Source organism: Seriola dumerili, unplaced genomic scaffold, assembly GCF_002260705.1.
Source record: "Seriola dumerili isolate Sdu_G_001 unplaced genomic scaffold, Sdu_1.0 BDQW01000036.1, whole genome shotgun sequence".
Taxonomy (NCBI): Eukaryota; Metazoa; Chordata; class Actinopteri; order Carangiformes; family Carangidae; genus Seriola; species Seriola dumerili.
Window position 1 is genome coordinate 5,531,399 of NW_019174291.1, and position 26,978 is coordinate 5,558,376.

A 26,978-nucleotide genomic window follows, 5' to 3' on the forward strand; every position below is an offset into this window, starting at 1 on the left:
AATTGTGTAAGTGAGGGGTGAATATGTTGTGTCGTAGTTTATGGTCCCGGTTGCGTTATATGTAGTATTGTTTATGAACGTTACTTGGTCAGCGAAAGTAACGTACCGAAAACGGCTGTTGGGACTGGTTGCTTAGTTACCTCAAGCGAGTCGGAGGATGGAGAGTAAAACTAGGAGCCGGTCTAAAGAGCCCGGACTGCTCGTGTCTAGTTCATAAATAAATACATAAATAACTTAAAATAGATACATGGTTGATTTGATTAATTTGACAATGTTTGGTATTGGCTGACTGTATTTGAAAAACAAGTTGATATTGAATGTACATGATGAAAATGGTCTGGAATAGCAATACAACGGACGTGATTTATTGTTTGGACGTTAGTGTAGATGTTCATCATTTTTCTGTGTTCGAATGTCAAACACGTTCAGAGAACGAGAACACATACTTGAGTGTGTAATTACTGTGTGTGTGTGTGTGGCGAACGGTGATGGTAAAAGACATATGTTTGCTCTTTACAGGACAAAATAAAACACTTTTCAAATTAAATGTGTAGTGGAGGGCAGCTTCACTCTGCACCACGCTACATTTGTCTTCAGTGTTAATGGTCTGAACAAAAATAACAAACCTACTGTCTCATAAAGCTACGGTGTAGAAGCTGATGTGAAGTCTATTTAAACAAGACAAGGATCATAATGTGCACAGTTCCATTAAGGAACACTAACGCTCCTTACAGAGCGGCAGCTTTAACGTCACTGCAGAGGACAGACTGTTGAAGATGAAACTGAAAATCAGGTACAGTTTGTTTTTCTGTCCTGCCCATGAGGATGTAGAGAATGAGCTTTTTATAAAAACGTCCTCTGTTTATGTTCATTTCTTCTGGCTGGATGGTGATGATGATGATGAGAAACTTGAGTTGTGCTTCAGGAGCAGCAGATTTTATTTCCTGAGCTGGAGAGAGGATGCAGAATATTTTATAATGTAATGAAATGAAATGTTTGACCATGAGCGTTAGGAACCTTGTGAGCAGGAAAAAATAAAAATACAATACATCAACACAAATAAATAAGTTAACAGAAACACAACTGTAGTGTGACCTGCACCCCTCCACTGTCTGAAGGTTGGAGCTACAGAGACTGAACTCTGACAGAAGCAACAGAGACTCATCAACATGTATTAAGACATTTTATTAAGCTGTAGCATCACATTAGTAACAGTGTGGAAGGAAATGTTTCCCTGAAGCTTCAGGACTTGACTGAATTGATGCAGTGTTTTCAGCAGGTTTTAATATTTTCCAATAAAACATGTTATGTAACAGCAGCAGTGTGGCAGTTGATTTCTGTCTTTACAGTCAGTTGGTCCACTTCAGTCCTAATTCATTCAAACATTTAGATTCAGTCTCAGACGTTTGTCTAGCTGTAAAATGTAACAGCAGCTACATTTAAAATCCCTTTCTGAGCACAGGTTAGAGAACACACATCAAATACAAGTTAAAACCTTCAGCTCCACCGACTGAAGAATGGGACTGTGTTTGAATCCTCAGTGGAAAATGTGGTGGAGCTTTGAAGGTACTTCACTCATTACAGTTATAATCCTTAAAACCATCATGAAATCAAACCCTGTTATTAATGTTATTATGGTCGATATTTTTTTCAGCAATATCCATTCATGTATTTATGCTCTGTAATGTCGTCTATATAGTAAAAGTACTGGACAAATGAAAACGTTGACCTGATGATGATTTCACTAAGAACCACATGCAAGCCTGACAGTGGAAAAGTCAGTGGGATTCATCCTTGAATGTTGACATGTTTCAGTCTGGTCCGACCAACAAGTGTGACCCTCCAGCTGCTTGGGGCGTTACTGTTGGACCTGGGCCTCGTCAACCACTGGAAACTGAACCCTGAAATAAGACGCTCCTACTGAGGTGGCCCAGCAGCTACATATATATCTTCTTATGGATCAAGACTTCAAATAAAACACAGAAGAAGAGGAAAATATGGAGCTTTAAATTAAACTGTGGTTAAATTTCTGTTATAAAGACCAAACGATTAATTAAGAAAATGTGCAGATGAAGTGATAATGAAAACAGACATTAGCTGCAGTCGTGGCTCCTCCTCTTCCTGAACACTGGTAACACTTTTCCAACCGCAGTAACTGTACATGAAGTAAACTATGTGCACTTACAGTGTCTTTATAAAGAGTATACTACATTATATTATGCTATCTTATGAGTTCAACACAGTTTTTAGACTCCAGCTGTCAGTAAACTCTACATGTTAAATGAAACCTGGTTTTGGAGCAGGACTCCACAGAGAGTCCGATGGGTTTATGTCATCCTGATCTTTTCAACACTGTCCTGGCTGTTCGCCACTTCTCCTGCTCCTCCTCCTCTTCTCCCTCTGCCCCCCTCATCCTCCTCGGCCTCCTCTCCCCCCCGGCTGAACTGCCGCCTGCTGAGTTTCTCCGGGTCATGTGAGGCCATGTCGCTGAAGTCACGGAAGATGTCCTGAAACGTCTCATCGTCTCCTGAGGAATTACACCATGTTTATAATCAGTGTGCAGCTGTTTACAGACTTTCGTCAAGGGTGACAGGTTAGAGGTCAAATTAAAGAACAGAAAAATGTTTGTGTGTTTCTGTATGTTGTTGGTGTGTGAGTCTACTCACCCACTGCTCCAAAAACTCCCTCTGAATCTCTCATCTCTTCATTCATCCTGGCCATCCGCAGTCTGAAACAACAACCAACAATCAATAATCACAATTAACTAATATCTCTATCAATAAACTCTACACTCTTCAATTCACCCTCTTTATTAGATTTATTAGATGAGACCAGAAACAGCAGTTGGACGGACGATCTGTTCTCAGATTTGTTCTACCAGTGTGACAGAAACTATAGAGTTTGTCCTGAGGGTGGTGTCAGAGAAAAGGTCCTGTTGTTATTTAGAAAGATCGACCTACAACCTCTAACGTTAAGGGCGTCTGCAGGATAGTTTGGAAGTTCATCACACAACTGTCCTGGAAATACTGGCAATACTGTTCAACAAAGAGAAGAACACACCTGCTGTGTTTCTCCACACTTCAGACCTCTGACTTCCACCAAGATATGACATTACAACTGTCATTAATATTCATGCAAACATGATGTGTAGTTTAAAGAACAGCTTTATGGAAACATTCAGTTACTTTTCTGGTTGTGGTTCTATTATTACAGAATAATTCCTCAAATGCCCACCAGCTCTGTTCACATGTGCACTTAGTCCTGGTTCTGATCTGGTTTTTGATCTAGTCCAAATTTTAATATCTCAAAAAAGTCCAGCCCAAAGGTCAGCTCCTCTGTCTCTATGAGACGAGATCAACACTGGGATATATTCATTTATAAAGCACTCTTGAATAAGTTAACAAATCACCTCACATCACTAATTGATCTCATTGTAGGTTCTGATCAAACCCACTCTCTCCACTGGATCACTCTGCATGTTCCTCTGGTGAACTCTGAACTTGGAAAGACTGCTTTTAGATTTTGTGCTCCAGACTTGTGGAATAACCTACAGCACACTTTAAATATCGATCCACTGAAAACTTTGGGACAGTCTAGAAATATGCTTTGAAATGTTTTAAATTGTAATGTTTCTCAGTGTAATTGTTCTAATCAGGAACTGATTCTGTTTTCTCATTGGTTGCTTTGTTTTCTCTCTGCTATTGTAATCTCGACATCATTGAAAATGAAGGTCACACCTCAACGTGTCTCTAAGAAAATAAATAAATAAAGGTTGATGATATTATTGTATTTTATCACATAAAAAGTTTCAATGTACAGTTAGTAAAGCAGGGGAATGAGGGTCGGAGAGCAGGGCAGACTGTACACAACTGCAAAAAATATGAAAAATATCACCTGTGTCAGGAAATATTGCAATATATCGGCCCAGTCTGTTGCATATGTAAACATCTTATCCCCAGTTCAGAAACCTGAAATGTCACTTCTTTACATTCAGTTGTGACTCACAGTGTGACAATGTCAGCGTGGGCTGTTTCCATGGCAATGGCCAATGGGTCCTGTCCTCTCTCGTCCACAGCGTACTGATTGGCTCCTCTTTTCAACAGCAGACACACCTGTCTACAGCAGCCAAAGAAAATCAGCTGTTTACTAGAGTTTAAACAGGTGTGTGTGTGTGTGTGTGTGTGTGTGTGTGTGTGTGTGTGATTACCCGGTGTGTCCAGCGGTGGCGGCAGAGTGCAGTGCTCCCCGTCCCCTCAGGTCTCGGTGGTTGACGTTGGCGCCATTCAGCAGCAGGAACTCACAGGCCAACAGCGACCCCTGCAGGCAGCACAGGAACACACACACTGACCACACACACTGAGCACAACAACAGGTACAGGAACAAGAGCTCAATGTAAACCTGTGCGATGGCTGTATCCTCCAGGACACCCCTGGGTCTCTATGTTCAGTAATAATCAGGGGCTCATTAAAAGAAGGAACTGAGATGTGAACACAGAACAGAGCTGGGTGGAGGTGTGTCAGCCCTGGACTGAATTTATTGGTGGAATTACAGTATGTACAGTTTTCAAGCCTCCTCACCCCGATAGCGGCTCCAATCAGCGCTGTTCGTCCCTCCTCCTCACCAATGCTGTTGTTGACCTCCGCCCCTACAGCCAACGCTGCTGCCATGGCAACCAGGTCTCCTGCCACTGCTGCCTGATACAGATGCAGCCCCGCTTCATCATTATGACGCTCTGGAACAGAACGAGACACTTCTGAACATTAAATCCACTAAACCCCTCTAAACCCCGGTAGGAGTTTCTTCTTCAAACCTTTTCACAGTTCAGTCACACAGACTAGAAAGACTGTCATTACTCATTAATCTGCCAATTATATTCTCCATTAATTTATCAATTGTTTAATGTACAAAATGTCTCTGTCTTGTTTTGTCTGACCAACAGTCAACAGGTGTTCACTTTACAATCATACAGAACAGCAAATCCTCTCGACAGAACAGCAATAACTAGTGAATGTTTGACATTTGCTTGAAAAATGACTCAAACTAATAATTATTCATTTCCAAATAGTTGCTTATTATTTTTTTCAAACAAATCAATCAATAAATCAAAAAACTGGTTCAGCTAAATCTTCCTGGAAACACAAAATTAAACATTACAGTTTCTTCTAACTGGCAGTTTGTTCTGTAAACTTAGCTACTTGTTACTTTAGGAATCAGGAGGATATGTGTGTTGAAGATGATGACAAACCTTTACATGGACAACATACAAGGCAAATTATCAGCTTTCTTCAGGAGAAATCAGGTTTATCTAATCCACTAAATCAATAGAAATGATCCTGAGGGGGCTGATATGTTGACAGTCGACAACTGAGGAGATATTTTTGTCCGGATCAAGGTGTCCCTATAGTTTATTATGATACACTCCAGCCCAAATATTGCGATATACAATATCTTTGATATTCAATTATATTATAGTACTTTATGTTTCAGTTGTTCTTTTTATAAAACATGATCATATTATTATATTTCATTTTTCAGATGTTTGTCATTACAATGTATATAATTGTATTATCAAATTTTATGTTTCAGGTATAAGCAATGCTGCCAATAAACTATCTCAAAGTTTTATTTGTCACATGCCAAGGTACAATGTAGCTGCTGTAAGCAAAGCAGTGAAATGAGGGTAGGACTCAGGAGGAGAACAAACTGTGCAAAACTGCAAAATCGTTTTTTTTTCTATATTGTGAAAAATATTGTGTATGATCTAGTGTTGCTACCTTTACTTTCCTCCTCCTTACAAAGGAGGCTTCAGGTGTGTGTTTGACTTACGAGCTCCATCTGAGCTGCTGCTCTGCACAAATCTCTTCTCCACATATTTCTCTTTGATCCACATCTCCTTCTCTGCTCTGAGGAGGAGAAACAGCTGCATCAGTTTAACAACAAGCTTCACTTAAAGGTTTTACTGATCTGCAGCCAAAAAACCCAAAGTCTTCATTTCATATTGACAGAGAAGCATGGCAGACTTTCATTTAAGCATTAAGTCCAACATTTGACATTTGGCTAAAAACATAAATCAATCAGACCCTGACACATTTAATGATATTAATCAGTTATGAAAATGACTACTGATTCATTTTCACTCACTTGATGAGGGATTCACTTCAGTAAAAAGACACAGTGTAGACTAGTGTAGTGCAGACAATTAGATATGAGGTTTTACCGTGGGCTGTCTGCTGTGGGTTTAACTCGTCCCTCCTCTGAACATCGAGCCTCGTAAATCCGGTTCATCACATTATTTCCCAAAACACACAGAAGCTAAAGAAGAAGAAGAAGAAGAAGAAAAAGAAGAAGACTGAAGCCGAATCATATCAACTCTCTCTGACCTCTCTTCTCTGTCTGTGGCTCTCAGCTCTGAGCTCAATGGTTCTTACTGAAGATGTAAATCTTAAAAAACACCTCACAAATATATTGTTTAAATTTTTAGTCTTAGTCATTTCCTCAATTAGCTGCTCACTGTAGTTTTTATCAAACAAACAGAAAGAAAAAACAGCGAATTTGTTGAGGACTATTTTCAACAGCAGATTAATCCTCATTTGGTGCTCTAGTGAATTTATTTAGATTTTTGGTAACTAGAGGAGAGAGAGCAACATCCCACTGACAGTGTCAATAACTAAATGGAGTCAGACAGTTTGTTAGTCATAAGTTTAAATTAAGTTGGTTTTATATTTTAATGTACATGATCATTTCTAACTATCTTATTTTCTCAGAATTATCATATTGAAAGAGAGCAAAAATGACACAATGATTGCTTCAATATGTCCAGTGTGTGTGTGTGAGTGTGTGTGTGTGTTACCTTCAACTGTTCGGCCTCCCATGAGTCCAGAGTGAGAGATCTCACCTTCGACAGGTGAACACCCAGGCTCCTACAAACATGACGACATCGTATTATCACAAATACTGCAGCATATCTATATTCTAAAATCACTTTAGACAAATAATATCATACAGTATATAATATATACTCTCTAGAAGATGGTGTCGTATAAAATATCAGATATTGTTATGATCCTGTGAAAATAAATTCCTGGCTGCGGAAACAGAACAGTGACTATTTGCTGTGACAGAGGATGAGAGACTGTTTGTCTGTAATGGAGGTCGGAGCTGCTGTGGACTGATGCGTCAGTAACACTGACACACCTCTGACGTCTCAGGTGTGACATTAAGACACGCCTCCTGCTGTGGTTACCTGTGTATGCCAGAACACTCGATGCACATGGTGACTCCCAGGTTGATGGAGGCCCAGCGTGGCTCCTCCTCCCCACAGTCACAGCACCGCTGGTTCCCAAGGCCCCTCAGGGCCATGCCCAGGGCTGCTGGCTTCTGAGTGGGGGGGCCCAGAGGGTTGTCCCCAACACACTGGAGAGAGGGCAGCTCTTTAGGCTGTTCACAGGTAAGGATGACAGTTGTAGATGTAAAAAGAGTGTGTTTATCCTGGAGACATCCAGACAGTGTTTATTAGAGATAAAAAAAAATGTCATGATTAATAAACACTTTATACTGAGGTCAAACTGAATGTGGTTAATCCTTCACTGAACAGGAGAACTGTGTGGACACAACTGTAAGTTTAGAATTGTGTGATGGATGAATCTGTGTAAGCTGGATGGTAATCATGTCTCAGATATGAACTTGGTGAGAACAATTATTACAGATAGAAAATACAGAATGAAAAAAATAAGAGTGGAGCTGTAATAAAGTAGGGGTGGGCGATACCACAAAATTTCTTTTTGATCCAATACCAAGCAATACAGGGCCAGAATCATTGATATCAATACTGATACTTTTTATTATCAAAAGCGGCTCATGTATTTTGATGTAGGGTAGAGCAGTGTTATAATTTATGAGGTAAAATGAAATCTTAATACATTTTAATGACCACCGAATGATTTACCAAAGGTCTGCAATAATTTCAAGGATGGTGGAATTTATACCTGTTACCTGTGAGACCTGGGTTTGACTGAACAGAAGCATGTGTAAAGCAAGTGAAGCAGAACAAAAAGTGGCTTCACTCATGCAAAGTTTTGTGAAAAAAAGGTAAATGGATGTCAGTACTCCTCTACTCCAGCCATCACTGCATTCATCTTTTATAGTTATTTTTTGGCCAATATTTTAATGTGATAGTGACAGTGAAAGAAAGAAATGAAAGCTGGAGAGAGAGAGAGAGAGAGAGAGAGAGAGAGAGAGAGAGAGAGACAGAAAGCGGGGATCACATGCAGGAAACAGCAAAGGCTGAACTTGAACCCGTGCCGCTGCGGTAATGACTGAACTTAAATGGTATGTGTTTAACCAGGTCTGCCACCAAGGAGCCCCACTGTTGCCTTTATGTGTCGGGATGGCATGAGTGTTGTGTGGTGCGGTACGCATTGGTTCATGTTTTAGAGTGCATGACATGACAACAGCAGTGGCAAAGAGTGGGATGAACTTATTTGTGTTCATGACAATGGAACATTGTTTGCACAGACAGTCCTACTCTGAAATGAGTCCAACATAGAAGACAGAAACTGATACTGGTTTTGATCCTATTGACGCTAAAATCTTTAAATCGATCTTTAAAACGAGACGTAGTATCAAAAGTCTCGATATTTTGGAATTGATCCTTCCACCCCTACTTAAAGCAGAGTTCTTCTGGAAGGTGAACCTGCCTGTGTGAGCGGCGTGCCGGCTCTCTCTCTGTAGGCGAGGTCGATGCTACCCTGCAGAGCACTGAGCCAGGCCTGCTTCAGCTGTTCCGAGTCAGCCTGCAGAGCACAGCACCTGGACACAAACATCACACCACAGGTTAGTCAGGTGCTTTTAAAGATTCACATCTTGTGTTTGGTTTGAGCCTGCGCAAGGGATTTACTGATGATAACACAAATACAGAATATCAGGCTCACACTTCACTGTTGTGTATTAGAATGTGAGAGTCTTACTTCTGGACGGAGAGCAGCTCGAAGCAGAAGCGTCGGTCGATGTGCTCCAGGGGTTTCACAGCACACAGTCTGAGATCCTCAAACAGAACCACGGCATTCTCCTGCAGCAGATCAGAGCGACAGCAGCAACTCACTCTACTCTTCCTCTCTATAGTGACAATTCATCAGCTGCTAATGGTTTTAGCACCATGACAACAACATCCAGCTGCTAAAATCCTGCAGCTGGATCTGATCAGAACAATGATACAATGTGCGTCCTCATGTGTAAATGATTTTAAATGTGTTTTATTTTAATTTTTTTCCTTTCAAAGCACTTTGTAATAGTTTTGAAAAGGAAACATTAACTGACATTATTATTATTTATCACTAAATAATAAAGATGTATGTGGAACATTCTGGGTGGAATCTGTTACTGTTTGATGAACAAGTCATAACTTAAATAAATGTTCAGTCTCACCTTGTGTGACTTCCTGTAAATGAGCTGGTTGTCTCTGATGGAGAACCAGCACCTAAAACAGTTTCAATCATCAAAATAGGTCTTGTTCATATACCAGTATTATCATGACCATTATTATAAGGCACGCACACATGCACGCACACATGCACGCACGCAGCCACACACACAGTTGTACATCAGTTGATCCACCATGTACCTCTTCCAGGTTTTGGATTTCCTCCTAGACCGCTTAAACAGGTAACCCTGGATGATGTCATCGCTCCCGGGACACGGGCTGACCATAGGCTCACCTGAAGCATCCTGAACACGAACACACACACACACACACACACACACACACACACACACACAGTAACTCTGAGCTGGTTTTTGATGTACACTGTGTTCACGCTGCAACAGTGACAAATTACGTTTACTCTAAGTCTTCAGAGTCAGACTATGGTTTAATGCATTTGTTGGGGACATTTTCTAATATACTGTTGATGCACATTATTCTCCCATGACAAGCTGCTCACAGGTGGAAATAAAGTAATTGTTGGATGTTGGTGAGACAGCTCTGGAAATATCAAAAATAAATAATCAATCAGAAATGTTCGGCAGCGCAGCAGCAGGGCTCATCCTGGAGACACCTACTACAGCAGGAACTTGTTTAGCTTGGCAAGTGTCTCTCTGTCTGTTTGTGCAAGTTACAGTCTACAACTTTACAGGTGTTTAGTTGAGATCAAAATCAAGTCCAAGTTCGTGGATGGGAACTGATGTAATAATGTAGTAATAACTAATGAGTACTGATGAATTGGAGCATCAACATGTTAACAGGTGTCACAGCTGCTGTGACCCCTTCACTAGTTGGTCTCTAGTGTTTTCTATTTTGAAGTTTAACTTGTAGTGACTTTACAAATATTCAGATTAATCTACGTCTGGTGAACTGACAGGTGAACTGACAGGTGATAAACCAGGTGATGAGGGTAATAAACAGCTGATCCTTACTCTCTGCTGCACCAGCAGGTGTTTGTTCTCCAGGTCTTTTCTTTCGGTTGCACAGTCTGCTGACAGCTGGGACAGCTGAGGGCGACAGAGGTAACAGCAGAACGTGAGAACACGAGGAGACATTCACTGATTCATTAATGATTATCTCATGACTGAAGACAGAGTGGGGTCAGAGTTCGGAGGTCAAGACCTGTGCTGCCATGCTCTTCATGGTGGGCTCCAGGTCTCTGAGCAGGTCGAAGCCTTGGTGGAAGAAGGTGAACTGAGCGTGTACGAAGGAGAAAACCTGATGACAGACAGAACGACACACGTCAGTGCTGTGACAGTGTAAAGCCCAGTCAGTGATCCCTGGAGTAGTGGTTACCAATCCGACGTAACCCCGCAGCCCCTTCAGATGAGTTCAAACACTACACCCCTTCATCGACGCCATTTGTTATGTTTAAAACAGTGTTCAGGTTGCTTTGGTCAAGTTTGCACTCACATTACACCAGAAGCTGCATGTTTAATCTATTTAATTGTTGCTTTTAGCTACTTCAACCATTAATCTATTACCTTTAGTTAATTATTTTAACTAATAATCCATACTTTAAGCTATATTTCAACTATTACTACTGACAATTTATCAGCTGTTTATTCATTATTGTCAGCTAACTGTTTTACACAATGTTGAAACATCCCTTTAAAATAACAACATACTGATTCAGTTTGTAAAATTAAACAGTTCAACTCACTGAGTTTAAGACGTCAACCTTCTGTTGAGTCTTGAAGGTGTTAAGCTGAAAAAGAAAAGCGTGTCAGTATCTCATATTCAAACATGAAAATAAAATATGCAGCACATCATCATCAGTTCACACCTGCTTTAAAATGCGTCTCCAGTGACCACTTGTGATCAGATTCCACTTCCTGTTTTATATGCAAATAAGCAGGTATTAGTTGTTGTTTTTAGCCAATCAGCCAGACGGGCCTGTGGTCAATGTGCTTGTGTGTGTGTGTGTGTGAATAAGTGAGAGCAAGAGAGACAGAGAAAGAGAGAGCAGGGCACGGAGGGGTTGAGCAAATTCATGCACGCAGGTCTTACAATGAAATAAAAGTTTGATCCATTCCAAACAGTAAAATATTTTGGTTCATTATAAACTGTGTTGGGACTAATCAGACTGTGTCAGAGGACGTCAGTGGAGTAGTTGGTCCTTCAATGTGGGCCGAGACACATTCACGTTCACACTGCTAAACGAATGTGGGCACATGTGGCCCAGACCTACTCTGAATGTGGTGTGAACAGGTGTGAGCAGGGCCTGTGTCGTACCTGCAGGCAGTAGTCCAGGGCGAAGTGTTGGTAGCATTTGCGTGTGGCGAGCAGCAGGTGACTTGCCCTCTCAGCATCACCGGCTTTGTGGCGAGACACCTGAGCATTTTTTACCGCTGCCGTTTCCAGATCCTCTCCGATCCGAACAAACTCCCTCCTGGTCTCTGCCAGCTGGGGGATGAACCTCAGACACACACACCACCGTCATCATCATCATCATAGACAGGCAACACTATCACAAAGAGACAAAATTACCACACAGACAAAATGTAGAAGTAATGTTTCTGTCCACAGCATCCAAGAGAAACATTCAAGATCTTTATGAATTAAATTTAAGACTTTCTAAAAACCTTCCAACACCAAGTGAATCCACTGCTTTTTAAGACTTTTCATGACCTGTGTGTGTGTGTGTGTGTGTGTGTGTGTGTGTGTGTGTGTGTATGTGTGTGTGTGTGTGTGAGTGTGAGTGAGAGAGACTTACTGTGTACAGAGGTTGGTCAGCTGTTGGCTGATCGCTCTCTGAGTCTGATCGAACAACATCTGAGGACAAGAGACAGACAGAGTTGAAACTATTACAGTTACTACCATGACTATAACTACAACTACCTCTACTGCTGCTGCTGTGAGGGAATCTGATTATTGTAAGAACAAAAGCTGAAGTTCTGAACTAAAGACAATAAACTCACACAACCTGAATGAAATAAGAAGCTTTATAAACACTACAAGTCCAAATTAAAAGTGAAGACACAACTAAAAATAAGTATTGGAATTATTAAACCTGACCTTAAATACATTTGGAATTTTCAACATGTTTATTGGTGTAGAGTTTGTATTGTCTCAACTAACTGTTATGAATATGTTATACACTTGAAAAGGAGAGAGTTCACATCTCATGAGGTCTATCTGACTGAAATGTTGCTTTTATAATCACAGGAAATGTTTAGCAGTGTTTGGATTATTTTTCTGAATAAAAGACAACAGATTGTTTAGTTTTTATTTCCAATTATCATCACAAAGTTTCCTTGTGTTTTTCTGAGCTATAATGATGAAATCAGAGCAAAGAAACTTAATGGTTATAGCCACAACTGACATTCATCATAAAAAATCTTGATCTGACGAATCACTGTTTTTGGACTAAAAACAATCATCAGTTGTAGCTTCTAACTCACAACAGTTTAAAGCAAGTGCAGAGGTAGAACACGAAAATAGGATATGCGTGTGTGTGTGTGTGTGTGTGTGTGTGTGTGTGTGTGTACTCACAGTGTGGAAGCTGACCATCTCCTGCAGTCCCTGGTTGAACTGGTTCAGACAGGTCTGAGGGGAAGGAAACAGGAAGTCAGTGAGAACCATGAAAACAAAAAGCTGAGATGCCGCTGCTCCGACACACAACTACAAGTTAGTGCAAGGCCTTTTCCACAGCAGGAACTCAACAACTCAACAACCTGTAACACAACAACATGAACCCACTGTCGCAGGTTCTGCTTTTGGTTCCTCTGTTCTCTACCAGCTCTGGGTACGAGGTCCTGAACCTAAACCTGGACTGCCGAGGAGACCATACTAAACCAATATTCAGGTAGTCCAGGAGAGATGAAACCAACACAGCATTAATAATGCGGGTTATGTGGTAATATACAGATGATACTCTGATTGTTACAGTGCCAAAGAAACTAAGAAAAAAACTGGAGGCCTTGTCTCATAATTATCACTGACTAACTGATAATTACGAGGAAAGATCTTTCAAATTATTATTATAACAAATAAGAATATTATTACAATTTTATAATTAGGAGATAATTATCTCCTAATATGATAATCTAAATATTATGGTATCATTTGGTAACAGCTATCAAAATTAAGTATGATAAAAACGTTAATGGTGACGGTCACCAATGGAGGTTGGGCAGGCCCAGAGTCTAGCAGGTTCACACCTTATTATCTGGGGAAGTACAACCAAAATCCCAATATTTTATTTCAGTGTTTTATAATCCAGACTGAGTCTACAGCCATGCCAGCAGCTCTGTGAGGCTGCCTGTAGGCACAGCGGTGATCCGAGCTAAATACTATCATCAGCGTCATATAACCTCCAGGCACAGCGATACCTGTATCAGTCCAATAATTGTTGAGATATTTCAGTTTGGACTACAGAGAGACGTGCTGCTGTCATGGATAAAAAGACGAGCCTGTCCTGTTGTTGTCTTTTTAATGACATATGTCTAAGTTCTTCAAAGTTGAAATGTGAAAATGCCTGAAAGTACTGTACTGTACTGTAATATGCTGTACTAGCATTAGAATTAGCATTGTGCTCCTTACAATGATGATGCTGTCCGTCTTCTGGTACATGGAGAGCTCAGCCAGACCGCTCAGGAACAGCTGATTGGCTGAACTGTACGCTTGTCCCGCCTCCACCATCTTACCGCACAGCTTCATCACCTAATCGGTCAGAGACACAGATTTTGGACCAATCAACAGACTTCACAGGTGAGCACCAGGTTTCCAGGTGTTGTTGTGCGATAGTAGGACTTACAGGTGCATCTCAATAAATTAGAATATCATGGAAAAGTTCATTTATTTCAGTAATTCAATTCAAAAAGTGAAACTCATCTTACATAGATTCATTACACACACAGTGAAATATTTCAAGCGTTTATTTCTTTTAATTTGATGATTATAGCTTACAGCTAATGAAAACCCAAAATTCAGTATCTCAGAAAATTAGAATATTGTGAAAAAGTTCAATATTGTAGACTCACGGTGTCACAGTCTAGTCAGCTAATTAACTCAAAACACCTGCAAAGGTTTCCTGAGCCTTTAAATGGTCTCAGTCTGGTTCAGTAGGCTACACAATCATGGGGAACACTGCTGACGGGACAGTTGTCCAGGAGACAGTCATTGACACCCTCCACAAAGAGGGTAAGCCACAAAAGGTCATTGCTAAAGAAGCTGGCTGTTCACAGAGTGCTGTATCCAAGCATATTCTTAGAAAGTTGAGTGGAAGGAAAAAGTGTGGTAGAAAAAGGTGCACCAGCAACAGGGATAACCGCAGCCTTGAGAGGATTGTGAAGCAAAGGCCATTCAAGAATTTGGGGGAGATTCACAAGGAGTGGACTGAGGCTGGAGTCAGTGCATCAAGAGCCACCATGCACAGATGTATCCAGGACATGGGCTACAACTGTCGCATTCCTCATGTCAAGCCACTCAGAGATGACATCAGAAGTGTCTTACCTGGGATAAGGAGAAAAAGGACTGGACTGTTGCTCAGTGGTCCAAAGTCCTCTTTTCAGATGAAAGTAAATTTTGCATTTCATTTGGAAATCAAGGTCCCAGAGTCTGGAGGAAGAATGGAGAGGCACAGAATCCAAGTTGCTTGAAGTCCAGTGTGAAGTTTCCACAGTCAGTGATGATTTGGGGAGCCATGTCATCTGCTGGTGTTGGTCCACTGTGTTTTATCAAGTCCAAAGTCAACGCAGCCGTCTATCAGGAAATTCCTTCTGCTGACAAGCTTTATGGAGATGCTGATTTCATTTTCCAGCAGGACTTGGCACCTGCCCATACTGCCAGAAGTACCAATACCATCACTGTGCTTGATTGGCCAGCAAACTCGCCTGACCTGAACCCCATAGAGAATCTATGGGGTATTGTTAAGAGGAAGATGAGAGACACCAGACCCAACAATGCAGACGAGCTGAAGTCTTATGTAATATTCTAATTTTCTGAGATACTGAATTTTGGGTTTTCATTAGCTGTAAGCCATAATCATCAATATTAAAAGAAATAAAGGCTTGAAATATTTCACTCTGTGTGAATGAATCCATATAATATATGAGTTTCACTTTTTGAATTGAATTACTGAAATAAATTAACTTTTCCACGATATTCTAATTTATTGAGATGCACCTGTACACTGATAAACAAAACAAGCAGCAGTAATAGTGACAGTAAAACTAATACTGGTAACAGTAGTAGCAGTGGTGGTTTTAGTAATAAGAGCATGGGTAGTAAAAGTAGTAGTAACAATAATGATAATAACAGCATTAATAATACAAATGGTAACAGTAGATATTGTAGTGGTAATAGTACTAATAGAAGCAGCAATGTATGTAAAGAGTAGTAGTAGTAGTAGCAGTAGTAGTAACTAGTAGTAGTGACAGTAGTAACAGTAACAGCTGTAGTGGTAAAAGTAGTAGTTAAAGTAAAAACAGTAGCAGTAATAATAGTAGTAATAAAACAATGTTAGTAATAGTAATTGTGGTAGTCGTAGTAACAATAACAGTATTGACAGTAGTAGTAGTAATAGTAGAAGTAGTTATACGGTAACAGTTGTAACAGTAATAGTTTTGTTTGGGTTGTTTGTTTAAATGTGTATTTAAATGTGTAATGTATATTATGTTGATATGATAACACATATGTAGATGATTGAAGCTATTTATTGAGTTTGAGGTTGTGCATGTTTGAAAATGTATTTACTATAAATACATGAAACACAAAAATAAAACCATTCACTCATTCATTCATTCAACAGTAGTAGTAGTAGTAACAGTATAAGTACTGGTAACAGTACCAATAGTAGTTGTAATGGTATCAGGTGTAATACTTGTAATAACTAGTTTAATAGCAGTGGTATTAGTAGGTACAGTAGTAGTAGTAACAGTATTAACAGCAGTAGTACTTTCAGTAGTAATAGAAAGTGAGGCAGTGTCAGTAATAGTTAGTAATACTTGCAGTATCCATAGTAGTAGTAATAGTACTAATAATCAACAGCAGCTGTAGTCACAATATTGGTAGTAGTTATAGTAGTAGTGGTACAAGAATAGTAGCAGTGGTGGTGCTGGCAGTAGTATCTGTAGTTGTAGTTACAGTAGTAGCAGTAACAGCATACGCAGTATTAGATTAGTAGTACTATTGGAAGCAATAGTAGCAATACTTCTAGTAGTATTAAATCAGCAGTAGTAGTATTAGGAACAGTTGTAGTAACAGAAGTAGTCGTAACAGTAAAAGCAGTAGCAGTATTAATATTGCTACTGTAATATACGCAAAAAGTAGTAGTAGCATTATTAAAAGTATTAGTAATATTAGTAGTATTAGCAGTAATAGCAGTATTAGAAGTATTAGTAGAATTAGTATTGGTATTAGCACTGGTAGTAGTACAAGCAGTAGCAGTATCAGGAGTAACAATAGTAGTAGTAGCTGTAGTATTAGAAGTAGTAATAGCTGTAGTCGTAGTATTAATAGTAATGTCAGTAGTATGAGTAGTAGTAGTAATCGTAGTAGTATTAGTAGTAGTAGTGGTGGTAATTGTAGTAGCATTAGTAGTAGTTGTACCTTGTCCAGGTGTGTCTCCAGCAGGGAAACTTCAGTCTCGAACTGATCCAGGTTCAATCTGAACAAAATAAATAAAACACCATCAGTACCAGTATCAGTAACATCACTAATGCACGTGCACGGACTGAAGATCCTCTGTGTGTGTGTGTGTGTGTGTGTTTACCTGAACTCAGGTGAGTCTTTGACACACTCCTCAAAATCCAGCAGTGAGTTCATGTTAGCTGACTGTTGCTGTCACTAAGTCCCCGTGTTAATAAACTTTATAAAAGCCTCTCCATTGTGACCGTTAGCCTGTTAGCTCTGCAGCAACAGCAGCGGCGGTGGATCTGCTCTCTCTCCGATGATTCATCTCTCTCCTCAGTTTAAACTTCGCCCGTGCATCGAGGAATCGGGAGAACGATCAGGCCCCGTGCACGCGTGCCTGCGTGCCGCGCATCAATAAATAATAAATAAATAAACCGCAGCTCGGTGAGTTTCAGCCTGACAGCTGTCCGAGCATCCTGCTGTTGTTGTTGTTGTTGCGAACCGACCGCTAAGTTCCGCCAAAGATCCGGCTCGGTTGGATCAGAGCCAACAACTGTAAACAGCGACATCGAGCGGCCTGGGGTGGTACTACAACTACATTACTAAAGGGATGTTGCAGTCGTTTACTCCCCAAGTTCATTATCAACTTGTCAACTTATTATATAATATATAATAAATTCACTATATCATTTCATTCATTATTATTATCACCCATTTATGGAAATCAATTCATCTTCAACAGCTATTTGAACCAAACCATTCACTTTATCATTATCATTACCCAATTGTCAATAAACCCATGAAGAAATGTAATATATGACATATATATCCAACATATATTAAATACTCCAGTAAGATTTGTATATGCACGATATGATGGTATATATAATGAATTTTTATATGTTGTAACTTGTTGCAAGCATGTATGTTAATTATATATATTTAATTTATATATGCAAGTTTATTAAAAACAACATACATGTAAGAATTCTATATGCTTATATATCTTAATTTCTCATTTATCTCAAACATTTCTATCTTCACATTCTGGGAAATCGGTCTCAGAGTTTTGGAAACAACTGTATATAATATCAACATATATTGACAAGGTTTGGGATGGATATATGTTTATGTAACATGTGTCTACAATATAAGCATACATACATACATACAAACTGTAAAAATTTTTGAATAGGTTTCATATATAATTTTTAAACGTGCTTTCATTTTTTATGTACATATATTTAATATATGTTGCAAATGTAATATATGTTCATATATTACATTTGCATAATGGAACGATGACACCAAAATTACTGCGAGTTTTTCAGGTTTACATGCAGTTTTCCTGCTGAATTAAATAAGATACATGTGATTGGTGTAATTTGCATCAAAGTCTCTCTCCATATAGTCATAACTCAGTCAAATCTGAACACACACATGAAACACATATTTCTAGATAGTATCACAGTGATCTAGTGATAGTTGTCTGGACATCCATGCCTACACTGCAAACATGAGCCGATCATAGATTATTCTGCAGATGTTTAATAGGGACAATTTGATGAAATGTAAACTAATACAGGCTAAAAAAACATGGGTCAAGTTGTAGCCCTCAGTATAACTCTCTTACATCCCCCAAAGCTTTATGTAAAGTGTAGTTCCAAAACTTAAAGCACGATTAACCCCCAAATAGAAGTCATCAGGTTAGGGACCACTGCTGTAGACCGTTTGCATGTCATATGGGACTGGGATACAGTAACTGTGGGAGGTTTTTTGTGAAAAGACTGTAGATCGCCACTTTATTTGTGTTAATCATACTGTGGAAAACTCAAATTACTTTCAGATAAAGTTATGTGATGTCAAGGAGGACAAACACAAACACTCTGATCATTAAATCACTTTCACAGCAAACGGTAAAGAAAAGGTTTTTATTTAAAAAAAAACAAAAAAACAATGAGGAGACATTAGATCAGCTGCATTTGAGTCAAACTGTTGCTGTGTACATGTGTTGTGATGATGATGATGACGATGATGATGATGTGTATATGTGTTCAGAAGCCAACAGAAACCAGGATCACGGTTACGTTGTCAGCACAGCCTCGTCTCACTGCCTCACTGGCCAGTTGTTGGCAGGCAGCTTCAAACCGCACCTCCTCCTCCGTCAGCCCCGCCCTCTGCTCCACACTCCCCTCCTGCAGGGGGAGAGGGGGGAGGAGAGTTAGGACAAACTACACACTAACAATAATGACACAAACATACAAACAATCACATTATGGAAGAATTCTAGTTAATTTCACCTCTGGTATCTCAGTGATAACAACACTGTTATTTACAGTAACGTTGTCACTTTCAGTCATTTATCTAAAGTAACAACTATAAATATTGCCTTAATGGATTTTGTCATTCTTATTATAAATCTTGTTTTACTTCTATCTGGGAGATAATCATGATCTACATTATGGAACTCCAGTTCCCATAATGCTCTGTGGGATGTAAGTAAGCTGCTACAGCATGGCTGGTGTTGTTTTCACTGTGTGTGTGTGTCAACATGGTAAATGTGGTCCTGGAGACACCTACTGTAATCTGGAGCTAGAAGTGTGAACTAGTGTGTCTGTGTGTGTGTTTTATCAAGAAATAGCTGTGCAAAACGCATGGGTGTGGTCCAATCATGACTAATGAGTATTCATTAATAATATAGTGATAACTACTCAGTACCTCTGGATTGGTATTTTTAACCAATTTTACCAATTTTATTTTATTTTGCCTATATTTGTGAACAATGTATCAAATTTTCCACACTAACAGCAGCTGGATTAGCTGTGATCAGCTCCTGTCTGCAGTGTATCATGATGTACAGACAGCTATCACTAGATTACTGTGATACTGAGGACAACTTAAAACCTTAGTATTCCCAGGCAAGTTCTGCAGTTATTAGGAGCATTGTTTTTCTATGATTTCTTGGATTTTCACACATTTATTCGCATTAGCGATAACATCTCGAGAGAGTGGCAAAGTGTAGCTCTAGCTACATTGAAATAAGGTGACAAAACAAATAATATGTAAAAAGAGAGAGAGAGGTAGTTGCACCTGCAATTTTGTAATAAACTGAGAGCACACAGCCACAATAAGTAGGGTACATCAAAATTAAAGCAGTTGGATGTATTAAAGTGAAATATTACAAGTTGTAATAAAGCATCAGCGAGACACCTGCAGGATGTTGAGGACGAATTTAACAGCTTCATCAGCAGAAAACACTTTGAACAAACCGTCACAGGCCAGAATGATGAACCTATGGAGAGAGAACAAATGTCAGCTGCAGCAGCTTCCTAACACAAAACTAAACACTTCAACATAACAAACGACATATAAAATGTTAATCAGTGGTTGTAGCTTCATATTTAACATTCAGACATGAGAGCGATACGAAGCTCTTATCAAGTCGCATTGACTGTCTGAGGTTCTGTAGTTCTATTCTTGCCTGTCATTAGCTGTGAGCTGACACCTCCTCAGGTCGGGGGATGAAATGACCCCACAGCGTTTGTACTGACCATCTCCAAAAGACCGAGACACCTCGAGGACACCCAGCACCCTGCCGTCCCTGTAATACACAGAAATAGTTATTATATAGATTATATAGATATTAGCTCAATTTATTTTTATAATCCATTTATCACTTAAGTTATGTTTTGTGTAAAGAATCTCTGATTCCAGCTTCTCAAATGTGAAAAGTAAAAAATGTTGGGGTGTGTATGTTGTGTACCTGACGGTACCTCCTGCTCTCTGGATCCTCATTCTCTCCTCATACATAGTTGGGTTGTGTTCTTTACTCAGAGCGAGAGTCACCAACCTCCTCTGTCCATCTGCTGCTGCTGCTGCTTCCAACCGGCACAACACCGCCTGGAGACAGACACAGAGAGATGTTACCATCACAGTCTGATGTCGTTCAGAGGGGGCAGATTTACAGCAACTAGATAAGCTCTAAACTATTTTAGAACTGTGCCTGCTGAAGAACAGACGCTACAATCCTGAAATGAGAGAAAGAGAGCGAGAGAGAGAGAGAGAGAGAGGGGACTGGAGACTCTCTGGTAAGTAGCCAAGCTTTGTCCAAAGGAGGTCAATGTGCTTTTTTGGAAAAAAAGTCTCCTTACCCTGCTGTCTCCCAGATTGGCCACGTATACTATGTCGTCCACCACCAGCACACAGGTGGCTGTGGAGCCGTCCTTCCACGCTGGTTTCCTGTTCACAACACACAGAGAAGAAACAGATGAGGCTGACTGCAGACACACCTACCAAATAACAAAGAACATAAAGCAGGAACTCCATGTAACACGTTTAATAGAGCCCACAGCATCAAAATTACAATATCAGTTTCCAGGAACAGTGTCACAGAGGTTATACTGTATATACAGTAAGTCTGTGGGATACTTTAACTTTAGACCTGTTTCCTTACATTTAGTGAAAATGTTCAAATTAAAAACATGTCAAATTATCTATGATCACTTCCAGTCTGCAGTGTATCATGGATGTTCAGACAACTATCACTGGATTACTGTGATACTGAAGAAAACATAAGAAAACATGATGATTCTCAGGCGCGTTTTGTAATTCTCACTGTACAGTTTTTGTTCTTCAGCTACAGGTGTTCTGTGAACTCAGTCTTACTGGCTGGAAGCTTTCTTCAGAAAGTCTTCATCTGTCTGTTTGAAAGTGTCCAGGAGACATTTCTTAATCAGCTTGTCCACATTCTCAGTATCTCCTGAAAGAAAACAGCACATTTTAACCATTAATGAGACAGCATGGCTCATTCTTCAGTCTCCCTCTGTCTTCAAGAGAACAATAACAACCAGGAAAACAGATTCCCTTCCTCCCAAACCAGGGATGAACTGGTCAAATGAAAAACCGGTTAACAATCTACCACAACAACATGCTGTGATAAACTGCCTCTTTAAAGCCATGAACCTGTGAACTCACCACTGGGGAACTTCTTGGACAGATTGTGATGGAGATGCTCTGCAGCAAATCGAGAGGCTCGAGCTCCACCATGACCATCAAATACAGCAAAGTACGATACACGAGTCCTGCAGGACACAAAGAGACAAATCAGAGAAACAGCATCCAACACATCCGTGCACACCTGTAGGTCTGCTCACAATCAAAATAGGCCAGGCAACAATCACTTTAGAAAACTTTTACAACCAGAGTGCATTTGGATGCAATCAATCTTTGTACAGATGAAAACAGACCACAGCAGGTGACTGTGTAGCTCTAGGTACCACTGCAGTGTTAACATTAACTTGTCGACCTATAGACCAGTTTGTAGTGGACATCACGTTCACATGTCTGCAGTTGTGAGCTGTGGCAGCAGAAAAAGAGTGAAGCAAGTAGAGTGAAATGAGTGAGATGTCTAAACTACTGATGGTCAAATCCTGATTTTATTTTATGTGATGTTGACTGACAAAATCATCAAACACATGAATTAAAGACAAAGACTGAGCTGTGATTTCAGCGGTATTTACGGTAAAATTATCATTCACAGAGGTAGTTAGAAGAGACAGACTATCTTTCTGTTTTGGCAACACTGCAGCTGTAAACACCCTCCTAATAGAACCTGTTTGCACCAGAAACTCCAACTCAGTGACAAGACATTCCAGATTATAAGGCTGGCCCTGCTGTTGAGGTCCAGCCAAAAAGTATGATTACTGCCTCATGGTTATATGTATCTCTTCAAATAATCAAATTTCAGGAAATATGGTCACAATCTCTCCTTCTGTTCCTGAGTTAGTGTTGAATAATAGCTAGAGATGTTTTTGTAGAACATTATGAAGTTGACCTTTGACCATTTGGATATAAATTGTCATTACTTCATCATATTATCATTGTAGACATTTGTGTAAAATTGTGTCATAATTAGTGTAATTCTTGAGTTATGGCAAAAATCGTGTTTTAGTGTCATAGTGACCTTGACCATTGACCACCAAATTCCAATCAGTTTGTATTTGAGTCCAAATGAATGTTTGTGCCAAATGTAATGAAAAAAACAGATATACACTGTATAGAATACTGAAGTTAAATGAAGATACTTATGGATAAAAGCTGTTAAACGGAAAGACTGATGAAATCTCCACTGTTTAGCACAAAAAAAAAGTGACAGTGACTTCTCAACTGATGACTCAAATCATCGACTTTCAGGCAGCAGCCCTACAGACATGAAGAGAAACAGACACAGTGCTGCATATTAAGTCATTCCCAGTCAACTGCCTTAAACTTTTAACAACTGACCTGCTTTCATTCATGATGCCTTTGTGTTATATATTAATGTTTTTGCACAGTCCAACAAAAGTCACTGTTCACTCTGTTAGGTTTGATGAATACCAAGGTAAATATGTGAAGTAATTCTACTGTATTTCAGGAAACTGTATTTACCATCATCATAACACAGTTTACTGTGCTTGGCCAGAAAAATTGTAGTGTGAAAATTTGACACCATCACATCACGAATTTAGCTCCTGAGATTATTTCCTCTGGTTCCTGGAACTTTTTGGTCTTAAACTGCTGGACAGTTGGTGAAGGTCTTACACTTGTCCTGGTAGAGCTGACAGACAGCTGCTCATGTCCGGCAGCAGAACATGAGCATCCTGCATCTCCTCCCGCTCACCACGCCTCGCTGCCACATAGCCTTTCAATACAGGAAGGCCTGACACACACACACACACACACACACACACACACACACACACACACACACACACACACACACACACACACACACACATACACATACACACATACACACATACACACACACACACACACACACACACACAGAGTAAGTTCTACTGTAATTTTTTACACAAACACTCATCATCTTTACTTGTTATATTTCCCTCCACTCAGGGTCTGAGGGCTTTAATTAGAGGAAGAGAAGCAAACAAACATTGTGGTGAAACAGCTGAAAACCTTCTTTACAAACTTTCTTGATCTCCCCTCGCTCCTCCTTATCTTCCTCTCTTTTATCAGTGCAAGACTCTGCATCTTCTCGTTTTCGTTTTATACTTTTCTCCTCCTTCTCTTCTTCTTCTTCTTCTTTGGTGGACTGTGGTCGAGCTGTGACCGGCGCAGCTGAAACTGGACCTGAGGAAGAATCAAACCAAACACAAAGTGATTGGCAGAGCTCAATGAGAGAAGATATAGTACTTAAAAGTACCAAATGGCTAATTTCTCTTTTAAAGCTCTTGATGTGGTAACATGTACCTAGAGCTAGTCTGCAATGGCAGGGATCAGGACACCTAGGCCCCGACCCAGCCTGCCATCCGGCTTACATCACGCCCCAACCCGATGCCTGTGCCTGCAGGTGATGGTTGCAAAGGTCACCAGACCCTCTCCGGTGAGCTCCCCTCCCAGGTCTGGTTCCAGGAGGGGGCTCCGGTTTCCCTGATCTGGGCCTGGTGACCCCTTTCATTTGATTGTCATTGAAGAGGAGGGGGTGTCTCCAGAAGAGGAAGCAGAGCTTGGCCCATGCTGGTTTCAGGAGGGGAGGAGAACTGCTATCTTGCCGACCAGTGGAAGAGTTGGAGACTTGGAGAGTTTGGGGACTCTGCATCCTCAAACTGACACTTGCCCTGAGATGCTGAAGGCTCCAGATATCGTAGGGCTGTCTTGGCTGACTTGCCTCTTCAATGTTGCATTGACGTTGGAATTAAAAATCCTGCACACTGTCTGATTTGTAATAAACTATTTATTTGCAACATTTTGGTGCTAGACCTGCATCAGGTAAAGAGGTTGGGGACAGTGCCTGTGGACTGGCAGACTGTGGTGGAGGTTTCCATTCTGAAAACAGGGGACCGAAGGGTGTGTTTGAATTATCGCAGGGAATTATTGATGCCGCTGCTTCAGAATCTTCTGAAATGTCATGAAGTTTCAATTACACGACTTTGCAGAGGGCTTTCAAGTTGAAGCAAAAATAATGCCCAACGAAAGGGAGAGAAGAGAAATAGGAGAAAAAGAAAGAAAGGAGAAACTAGATTGGAAAGATACAAAGGTTCACTAAACTCCGATGCTAATAATCATCAGCAAACTTAAATTATAGCTTAATGACTATATTTCTGAACCAGGACCTTCAGTATTTGTTCAGTACCAACATTGTAATGACTGTCATAATTACATAGTCATTAAATAAATAAATAAATAAATAATTATAACCTAGTGTACCTTTTGTATTCTAATAAATTAAATTATTTTGCTTGTTAATGTCTCCACATATCCCTTATTTAATGTTCCCTATTTTCATTGTGCCCCTTAAGTTCTTTAAGTGCTCATAATTTTTTCTACTTAGGAGCACAAATGGTAAAAAAAAACAAAAAAACACCTTAGTTATTGAGTCAGTTTTACTGACTCTAGTAAAGTGATGTGCATTTTTGAATAATTACTGAGATTTTACTGGCCAGACGATTAACTGAGAAAATACTTAATAATAAAAACAACAGTTAGATGCAGCCCTACCTTCTTTATATTTCTTTTTACACAACTTTTATTTTTAGGGGTGTTATTCAATGGTGAATTTAAGTACGTTTTTGACTCTCCTGTAAACCTTTAACCACATTTAGTCACTTTCAGGCTCCAGAGATTAAATGTGTCAAGTAGCATGAAACGGAAATACCAGTACTTCAAACTGCTGTTAAATCCAGTACTATGGTAAATGTACTTAGATACCTTTCTGTTCTAGTACCTGAATGTTATGTAATGTATAAAATCAACAGATAATGAAGGAATAACCAGAAGTAATAATCAGAAGTCTGAATATTAATAATGTTACTATGGAGAAATACATTTTCTATGTTTTCCGAATTTAATCCTATTTCTACGTTAGCCCATTCATAACACCCTTAACTTCCCCCGGTATTAAAGGAGAAATTTAACTAGTTGCTGGATGTCGGTTGTGGAACATTAACCGGTACTGTCAATAAAATGTAGCCGTTATTTGGTTTTCACTCACCGGAGGTCTGTGTGGGTTCTGGCAGGTCGTCAAACAGGTCCATTCTGTTAGCTCAGGAGCTAGCCAACAAGCTAACTACCAGCAGCTACCCACCTGCACCGGTACTCTTCAGAATCGGTGTTTGAGCTGACAGCGGGCGGATAAAAAATACCGGATTAAATGACTGGAAAGTTTCTTAAACCGAGTCAAAATGTACCGACAGTCAGTTGGTAAACACGTTAGATTACTCCAGCTGCACAAATGTTAACAGTTAGCTTGAGCGTTGAGGTTAGCGTCAAATTAATAATGTTGTCAAGTCATTTCCGGTCATACCCTTCAAAACAAAAGCCTAGGCCAAGTCGAGCAGCCATAGATATATCTGAAAATTAGATTTTAACAGTAAGAATTTAACAGTAGAATAAAAATTAGCGCAGCTACTTGTACAAGAGATATTAATACATAGTACCGGCTCTAATTGAATAAAAATACAAACAGACAAGTCTCCAGCCTTTATTTAAACAAACGGAGTTATTGAGCAGATCTGCAGTTTTCTGGCAATCATCTTTTGTTTGTAATCTGGGGACAGTAAGCAGATGTGTCCCAGACCACCTAAGAGGTCTGGACTCAGGACAGGAAGCAGACCTATCCAGTCCCAGACCACTTGAGAGGTCTGGGCTCGGAGCACATCAAAATTATGCTGCTCCTACCTCCCTGCTTACCTCCTTGCTTACTTTCCTTTCCTTCCCTCCTTGCTTCCCTTCGTTGGCCCTGGCCTCTTATTGGTTGTTGAGCTGCTCTGCTCCTATTGGTCGACAGCAGTATAAAAACAGAGGCCGGGTAATCTTTGGGGTTAGCTTGTCTGGAAACTTCCCATCACTTGGATGTCGGACAGTAATAGTGAACCTGAACCTCTCACAGACACCATGCATTTTGCCGGGGTTTAGTAA

At 40.0% G+C, this 26,978-nt stretch overlaps 2 protein-coding genes across 5 annotated transcripts; both read right to left on the reverse strand.

Moving 5' to 3' along the window:
- Window positions 1-1,169: 1,169 nt before the first annotated feature.
- LOC111216988 (arf-GAP with coiled-coil, ANK repeat and PH domain-containing protein 3-like) lies at window positions 1,170-17,545 on the reverse strand. The gene is made up of 22 exons (XM_022738672.1): window positions 17,197-17,545; window positions 17,034-17,091; window positions 14,025-14,144; window positions 12,975-13,028; window positions 12,196-12,254; window positions 11,715-11,898; window positions 11,143-11,187; window positions 10,602-10,697; window positions 10,412-10,486; window positions 9,621-9,724; window positions 9,425-9,476; window positions 8,968-9,068; window positions 8,698-8,809; window positions 7,245-7,438; window positions 6,852-6,921; window positions 6,219-6,313; window positions 5,828-5,904; window positions 4,579-4,733; window positions 4,208-4,317; window positions 4,006-4,116; window positions 2,667-2,728; window positions 1,170-2,527 (listed from the first exon to the last, which is right to left on the reverse strand). The coding sequence occupies exons 1-22, from the start codon at window positions 17,247-17,249 to the stop codon at window positions 2,328-2,330; spliced, it is 2,187 nt and encodes a 728-aa protein (XP_022594393.1). The 5' UTR covers window positions 17,250-17,545; the 3' UTR covers window positions 1,170-2,327.
- A 1,429-nt stretch (window positions 17,546-18,974) lies between these two features.
- ilkap (ILK associated serine/threonine phosphatase) lies at window positions 18,975-26,311 on the reverse strand. 4 transcript variants are annotated; one of them, XM_022738572.1, is made up of 10 exons: window positions 26,053-26,311; window positions 24,027-24,191; window positions 23,637-23,754; window positions 22,032-22,138; window positions 21,723-21,816; window positions 21,209-21,296; window positions 20,821-20,957; window positions 20,539-20,658; window positions 20,268-20,349; window positions 18,975-19,252 (listed from the first exon to the last, which is right to left on the reverse strand). In XM_022738572.1, the coding sequence occupies exons 1-10, from the start codon at window positions 26,093-26,095 to the stop codon at window positions 19,112-19,114; spliced, it is 1,095 nt and encodes a 364-aa protein (XP_022594293.1). In that variant the 5' UTR covers window positions 26,096-26,311; the 3' UTR covers window positions 18,975-19,111. The 4 variants fall into 4 exon arrangements, with proteins under 4 accessions (XP_022594293.1, XP_022594291.1, XP_022594295.1 ...); XM_022738570.1 differs by having other exon boundaries at window positions 24,018-24,191; XM_022738573.1 differs by having other exon boundaries at window positions 19,129-19,252; window positions 20,609-20,658; window positions 24,018-24,191.
- Between the last annotated feature and the right edge of the window lie 667 nt (window positions 26,312-26,978).